Below are 8669 nucleotides of genomic sequence, written 5' to 3'. Positions count from 1 at the left end.
ACCCCAACATACTGATGTCCTTTACTGTAGACCCCAACATATTGATGTCCTTTACCACTGTGTAGTCCCCAACATACTGATGTCCTTTACCGCTGTGTAGACCCCAACATATTGATGTCCTTTACCACTGTGTAGCCCCCAACATACCGATGTCCTTTACCACTGTGTAGACAACAACATACTGATGTCCTTTACCCCTGTGTAGACCCCAACATACTGATTTACTTTACCACTGTGTAGACCCCAAAATACTGATGTCCTTTACCACTGTGTAGACAACAACATACTGATGTCCTTTACCCCTGTGTAGACCACAACATACTGAGGTCGTGTACGACTGTGTAGACCCCAACATACTGATGCCCTTTACCACTGTGTAGCCCCCAACATACTGATGTCCTTTACTGTAGACCCCAACATATTGATGTCCTCTACCACTGTGTAGACCCCAACATAATAATGCCCTTTACCACTGTGTAGCCCCCAACATACTGATGTCCTTTACCGCTGTGTAGACCCCAACATATTGATGTCCTTTACCACTGTGTAGTCCCCAACATACTGATGTCCTTTACCGCTGTGTAGACCCCAACAGCCTGATGTCCTCTACCACTGTGTAGACCCCAACATATTGATGTCCTTTACCACTGTGTAGACAACAACATACTGATGTCCTTTACCACTGTGTAGACCACAACATACTGATACATGTACTGGTTTCTCAGTATTCTTCTTCATATCTGTCTTACATCGCGAATCATTCTTAAAACTTTAATTAACATAATTCAAATTTGAAAATATGGATAAAACGTTTAATTGAAACTTTGTACAAATGTAGAAGTTTTCAAACGTATAGAAATGATGCTTTATGCATACGTTAAGCGGGTGAATGTTCTGACGAGAATGATCAGCTGTTTATAAACACCTTATCCGACGATCACTTACCGTGACTAAGCTATCACATGACACGAACGTAACGTAAACAAATGTATTCGTGAGCAACTCTCTGTTAGCGATAGAAAAAATGCCTATCACTTGCCGAGAAGCACAATATCATATATTTATACAACATTCACCATATTGGTTCTCATAGAGTAATCCTTGTAACTATTTGCCTTGTTTTGTCTTGCGAGAGTAAGACACACGTGTTTTCAAGAGAGCATCTTGTGCCCTAATCCACAAGACTTTTCCCCAGCAGTTTCACTCAAAGGAATAATCGAACAATGCAATACAATAAAACTCCGTACCTGATATGTCATACTTCACAGAACGGAGTGAATATCCGTGATATCAAGGTACATTGTATTTATTCCAAAGTCGTTAGCAGGGCCATATTAAAGCTGTCTGCCAGAACACAAATCTCATGACAAGGTTTTCAAAATGGATCCATTGCAAAATGCTGGGTGAAGTAAAATCCAAAACACGGCCGATGCTAATTATCATGGTGGTGACCTCGAGTTCAAGGACATCATGTACTCCCGTTCGTCCTCACGTCGTAGAAGCCGCCCACCAGGCTTCCGTCTTGGAGATGGTGACCTTGACTTAGTTTGAAACTCAATGTCTATTTTGGTCGGTGTCCTTATCTGTACTTTACTTGTCGTGCCTGGTCTAAGCACGGCTTCCAGGCCCCGAAAACGGGGATCATCTGTACAATGGTCACTCTTCAGCGCTTCCGGTATACTGCCCTCTGACCTACTGTAAGAACTGAACATATTGATAGGAGCTACGACACTCACCATCTTACCGTCTAGAGACCGTCTCTGCATAATTGGTGACGGGACCTCGAGACTATTTGAACTTCCAGTCCGAGACTCTGACCTCTGAAGGGCGTACTCGGGAGGTGAGTGCTGCCTTTTCTGTAACGGTGGGAATACCTCCTCACATTTTTCGACAGTGATATGTGGGTTTGAAGAATTTAAACTAAGATGTCGAGTCTGATCTAGTAGGTCTCCCCTAGGTTCGCTTTGCACATAGTCCCCATTACTTCTAGATGGTGCTGGTGAACAAATTGTTCCTCTGAAATCATCGAAATCATCATCGTCGTCGTTGGATGGTGATAACATATGGCCAATATCGGGATACTGTGTACCACTGATCTGTAGGTCCGTGTCGTCCCGTGTTTGTCTGTTCCGTAAGTCCCGATGTTTTTGTCTACTCGAACGTTTATCGGCATTGTCTCTTTTAATCTCCGACGTTGATTTCGTTTGTTTTGTGCCCGATGGTTTCAAAGGAGGCAGGCTATAAGTCTGTACCAAATTTTCACTCCTCTTCCTTGACTTGTCCATTCTGTGTAGCAGTGCCTTACGCTGGCTGTCTAACGCTCTGAGCTCCACGCGCACATCCTTCCCCAGTCTATCGAGCCGCTTGGTAAGTGTCTGATCGTAGAACTTCCCTCCCTTTAATATGGCATACCCAGTCTTACTCTTCAGAATGCTTGTATCAATCGAATGCCTTGCGCCCGACTGAGTTGGTACGGCTTGAATGCCCATCATTAATTTTGTTGCTGTGTGTGTATCGATTAACACGCCTGCACTTTGACACAGATCGATCACTGTATTAACCACCCTTGCTTCAATATATGGTATTCACCTGTGAGAGGGTTAACCTAATGGCAGGAGTACCTCGTGTATGTATTTGAACGGACGTATTTAAGTTCCTATTGTAATATAGGTATACATGGTACAGATAACATATAGTACGATTCATATGGTACACGTCTATACAGACACCTGTCAGCCTCGTGTTATAGTCATTGGGGTGACTTTAAATTAGTTTCATAAGAGAATAGTGTTGATGAATGGCGAATCGAGTGCGAACTGGTTATAAATCATGTGACATTGGCAACCACTTACTCCTTAGGCCGACGTTAAGACCCTAATCTGAAATGAAAAAAAAAAATTGTATTAGCATCAGTGTTACAGTTTAGGTACTGGTATGTGTCACCACGTGGTACAGTGACGATACAGCCAGGGGTTAACTACGGACCAGACATCAAAACAGTCTCGTTATAAACTTGTAGGTGATGAGTTTACAATTATCTTACTGTTGACCTTTATTTGATGGGAGATGTTCATGTTTAATGAGATTTTATCGGTTTTAAAATTTTAAGACTGTATCATGTTAATATGAATGTCGATCAAAACCTAAACCTGTAAGAAGATATATTTTAACTTCATTCGTTTATAAAAGCTACAGACAATGTGCATCAGTTTACGACCATAATCTTTAATGGGAGATAGTAACGTTGTGATAAACATACAGACAAGGACACATTAACAGGCATGAGCTAAAGATGCTAAAACATAATTATAATCATAGAATACGGTAAATGGGAGTTAGCAGTGCTACAAACACACAATATAGTAAATGGGAGTTGGCAGTGATAAACACACAATATGGTAAATGGGAGTTGGCAGTGTTTCAAACACACATTATAGTAAATGGGAGTTGGCAGTGATTCAAACACACATTATAGTAAATGGGAGTTGGCAGTGTTACAAACACACAATATGGTAAATGGGAGTTGGCAGTGTTTCAAACACACATTATAGTAAATGGGAGTTGGCAGGGATTCAAACACAAATTATAGTAAATGGGAGTTGGCAGTGTTACAAACACTTAATATGGTAAATGGGAGTTGGCAGTGTTTCAAACACACATTATGGTAAATGGGAATTAGCAGTGTTATAAACATACATTAAAGTAAATGGGAATTAATAGTGTTATAAACATACATAATAGTAAATGGGAATTAGCAGTGTTATAAACATACTTTATGGTAAATGGAAATAGCAGTGTTATAAACACACATTTAGGTAAAATGGGGATTAGCAGTATTATAAACATACTTTATGGTAAATGGGATTTAGCAGTGTTATAACATACTTTATGGTAAATGGAAATAGCAGTGTTACAAACATACTTTATGGTAAATGGGAATTAGCAGTGTTATAAACACACATTATGGTAAATGGAATTTAGCAGTGTTATAAACATACTTTATGGTAAATGGGAGTTAGCTGTGTTATAAACATATTTGATGGTAAATGAAAGTTAGCAGTGTTATAAACACACATTATGGTAAATGGAAGTTAGCAGTGTTATAAACACACAATATGGTAAATGGAAGTTAGCAGTGTTATAAACATACTTTATGGTAAATGGAAATAGCAGTGTTATAAACACACATTATGGTAAATGGAAGTTAGCAGTGTTATAAACATTCTTTATGGTAAATGGGAATTAGCAGTGTTATAAACATACTTTATGGTAAATGGAAGTTAGCAATGTTATTAACACATCATAGTAAACAGTGTTATGAATATACATTCAGGTAAATGAGGTAACAGTGTTATGAACACGCATTATTGTAAATAGGAGTTTAAGTGTTATAATCACAATTTATGGCAAATCGGAGTTTGCAGTGATATAAACTAACATTACAGCAACAATGTTATAATAATGTACATTCAATCGTATACTGTATTGATATCAATCCAGTATTGGACGGATAAATACATCTTTAAGAAAATAGTTCATAAACCGACAAAAAGAAACTGAAATTCGATATGATAAACAACACCAGGATTGAAAGACACAACAAAAATAAAGGTATTGCCATTTTCTTTAAATGGGATAAATAGGTACCAACGTAATTTAGGGATCCGAGTACCCTACAACATATTTTTTATAACAATGTCTCAGATGCAAGATTGTTCTATGGATGATTCGAGGAGGTGAACTTTCCAGGAGATGGACGAACCGTCCAGCCAATCACTACTGACTCGGCAAGAAGGAGTTTTCTTTAGCTCAGATAGATCTAAAGACGTCAAGGGCTCGAGTCCCCGAAAAATGGGTTTATATAAATTGATGTTCCATATCTATTGCACAACATATCAATCAAGTTTACTTTAGATAGATCACGTGACTGGTTACTGTAATATGAAGTCTTGAGACTGGCTCTCAGTAATGACAATGAAGAAAAGTGACACTTGTCCCTGATGGCACTATTAATAAGGAACAGAACATTACCCACCTTGAAATTGAAGTCGTTTCGTTTGTCATAAAGTTTAGACGCGCGATAGTAATTGTAAACGTTTGTCCCGATATAGATCCTCCCAAGAGGAGTTTATGGCACGAAGTTATCAATCATTGGCCATTTAACAATGAAAGCTTCACTTAGCATTTCTTTTCACGATTCATATTAAATCCGTAGGTGTTTAATCAGTGGAGAGAACATATAACGTGTATTACTGTTCAAACGTAAAACTGACTTTTCAGGAAACAAAATATGATCCACTAGTTGACACAACAATCCGTCAACAACCGATATATCATACGTTTCCCAATATCCATAGCCACTGAACAAACTTAAATAAAAACCAACCGGCCATGAGTTCAATGATCTCTCATAGCCACTGAAGATCAATCAAACTCGAGAAATATCTCCAATTTTTTAACCATAACCAAACCCTAAGCATAGATTTACCTAAACGATGGTTGTTATAACACACACATTTACCTAAACGATGGTTGTTATAACATACAGATTTACCTAAACGATGATTGTTATAACATACAGATTTACCTAAACGATGGCTGTTATAACATACAGATTTACCTAAACGATGGCTGCTATAACATACAGATTTACCTAAACGATAGCTGTTATAACATACAGATTTACCTAAACGATGGCTGCTATGACATACAGATTTACCTAAACGATAGCTGTTATAACATACAGATTTACCTAAAGGATGGCTGTTATAACACACAAATTTACCTAAACGATGGCTGTTATAACATACAGATTTACCCAAACGATGATTGTTATCACATACAGGTTTACCTAAACGATGGTTGTTATAACACACACATTTACCTAAATGATGGCTGTTATAACATACAGACTTACCTAAACGATGGTTGTTACATGTATAACACATAAATTTACCTAAACGTTGGATGTTATAACATACAGATTTACCTAAACGATGGCTGTTATAACATACGAGTTTTCATAAACGATGGCTGATATAACATACAGATTTACCTAAACGATGTCTGTTATAACATACGAGTTTTCCTAAACGATGGCTGTTATAACATACAGATTTACCTAAACGATGGTTGTTATAACACATAAATTTACCTAAACGTTGAATGTTATAACATACAGATTTACCTAAACGATGGCTGTTATAACATACGAGTTTTCCTAAACGATGGCTGTTATAACATACAGATTTACCTAAACGATGACTGTTATAACATACAGATTTACCTACACGATGGTTGTTTAACAGTTTAATGATTCTATGACTGGGATTTGTCAATTATAACGAAACACCATTCGATAAAAAATCATGATTTATATACATTTCTATAGAGTATTTATACTTGATTTAGTAAGTGCACACTCCTACATATTTTGTCCGTTCATGTAGACCTTGTCTTAATTAAGTATTGCGTGTTATCAAACAAACATCATATGTCTTCTCTATCCTTACCACTGAACAAACAAAGACCAACCCGTTTTACACTCATCCGTCCTATTATTTTTTTATAAACAACGAAAACTTATAAAGAGCTGCACAGCTCATCCTATTTTATACATATCCTTTTTGTTTGAGAAAAGTTTTTGCAAACATATTATACACCGTTTTCAACGATAATCAGATCAATTTTACTGACAGTCAATCTGCGTGTGCTATTTGTATTGTTTTATGAAGCAGAAAAAATAGAAATAATCATACATCCTCACTTATATTTATTCTACGTGATGGCATTTTTTTGTTTGATATATGTAATGTTAATTGACGGTAAACCTAAGTTTCAATTAACGTTTCATGAAAAGCTTCAAACCATTTCTAGTGGACACATATCCCGACCTGTTTATAAGGCAAGGCGCCTGTAAAATATAAAGAAAATCTTTATTAGTATTAGAATTAGTTGAAAATTTCAAAATTTTCGATGGTGTCAGATTTGAATATTCCACTAATATGCAATATATTCAAACGATGCACTGATCAATAACTTTAAAAGAACAATTACAGAGCTTGATAGACACATGTAATCAATACTGCTATACTTATAAATGTTTATTCGAAATATGACATGGCTGGCAGTAATCAATACTTTTGAACTTATACGGAACAACATACTCAGATGTAAACTTCTAAGACAGAAGAGGCTGGTAGATACTAACTAGGGACAGACACGTTAAGGTTAGGGTTAGGGTTAGGGTTAGGGTAAGACAGAAGAGGTTGGTAGGTACTAACTATGGTCAGAAGAGGTTGGTAGGTACTAACTATGGACAGAAGAGGTTGGTAGGTACTAACTAGGGACAGACACGTTAGGGTTAGGGTTAGGGTTAGGGTTAGGGTAAGACAGAAGAGGTTGGTAGGTACTAACTATGGACAGAAGAGGTTACTAGGTACTAACTATGGACAGAAGAGGTTGGTATGTACTAACTATGGACAGAAGAGGTTGGAAGGTACTAACTATGGACAGAAGAGGGTGCTAGGGACTAACTATGGACAGAGGAAGGTTGGGAGGTACTAACTATGGACAGAAGAGGGTGGTAGGTACTAACTATGGACAGAAAAGGTTGCTAGGTACTAACTATGGACAGCGGAAGGTTGGTAGGGACTAACTATGGACAGAAGAGGTTGGTAGGTAATAACTATGGACAGGAGAGGTTGGTAGGTACTAACTATGGACAGAGGAAGGTGGGTAGGTACTAACTATGGACAGAAGAGGGTGCTAGGGACTAACTATGGACAGAGGAAGGTTGGTAGGTCCTAACTATGGACAGAAGAGGTTGGTAAGTACTAACTATGGCCAGAAGAGGTTGCTAGGTACTAACTATGGCCAGAGGAAGGTTGGTAGGTACTAACTATGGACAGAAGAGGGTGGTAGGTACTAACTATGGACAGAAAAGGGTGGTAGGTACTAACTATGGACAGAAAAGGTTGGTAGGTACTAACTATGGACAGAAAAGGGTGGTAGGTACTAACTATGGACAGAAAAGGTTGGTAGGTACTAACTATGGACAGAAAAGGTTGCTAGGTACTAACTATGGACAGAGGAAGGTTGGTAGGTCCTAACTATGGACAGAAGAGGTTGGTAGGTACTAACTATGGACAGAAAAGGTTGGTAGGTACTAACTATGGACAGAAGAGGTTGCTAGGTACTAACTATGGACAGAGGAAGGTTGGTAGGTACTAACTATGGACAGAAGAGGTTGGTAGGTACTAACTATGGACAGAAGAGGTTGCTAGGTACTACCTTTGGAAGAAGAGGATGCTAGGTACTAACTATGGACAGAAACGTTAGAAGTTTAGGACATAATATTATATTCACGTGTGTCATGGGATAAATATTGTTATCTATAACGAGAGTATACTAGGAGCTACACATCGGTCATTGTCTATAAGGAGAGTATACTAGGAGTGACACCACACCGTCATTGTCTATAACGAGAGTATACTAGGTGTGAAACCACTGTAATTGTCTATAATGAGAGTATACTAGGAGTGACACCACCGTCTTTGTCTATAAGGAGAGTATACTAGGAGTGAAACCACTGTCATTGTCTATAACGAGAGTATACTATAGGATTGACACCACTGTCATTGTCTATAACGAGAGTATACTAGGAGTGA

General features: G+C 38.0%; 1 protein-coding gene across 1 annotated transcript in view; it reads right to left on the bottom strand.

Moving 5' to 3' along the window:
* Window positions 1-432: 432 nt before the first annotated feature.
* The window catches only part of LOC110448045, a 19216-nt gene continuing 10979 nt past the window's right edge, over window positions 433-8669 (bottom strand). The window contains exon 2 of the mRNA XM_021494076.1: window positions 433-2879. Coding sequence (XP_021349751.1) covers window positions 1440-2492 — 1053 coding nt within the window. The 5' untranslated portion in view covers window positions 2493-2879 and the 3' untranslated portion in view covers window positions 433-1439. The remainder of the gene's footprint in view (window positions 2880-8669) is intronic.

The sequence above is a fragment of the Mizuhopecten yessoensis genome, unplaced genomic scaffold, assembly GCF_002113885.1.
Source record: "Mizuhopecten yessoensis strain PY_sf001 unplaced genomic scaffold, ASM211388v2 scaffold3807, whole genome shotgun sequence".
NCBI lineage: Eukaryota > Metazoa > Mollusca > Bivalvia > Pectinida > Pectinidae > Mizuhopecten > Mizuhopecten yessoensis.
The sequence above is the reverse complement of the archived record's forward strand: the minus strand, read 5'-3'. Positions and strand labels throughout refer to the sequence as shown.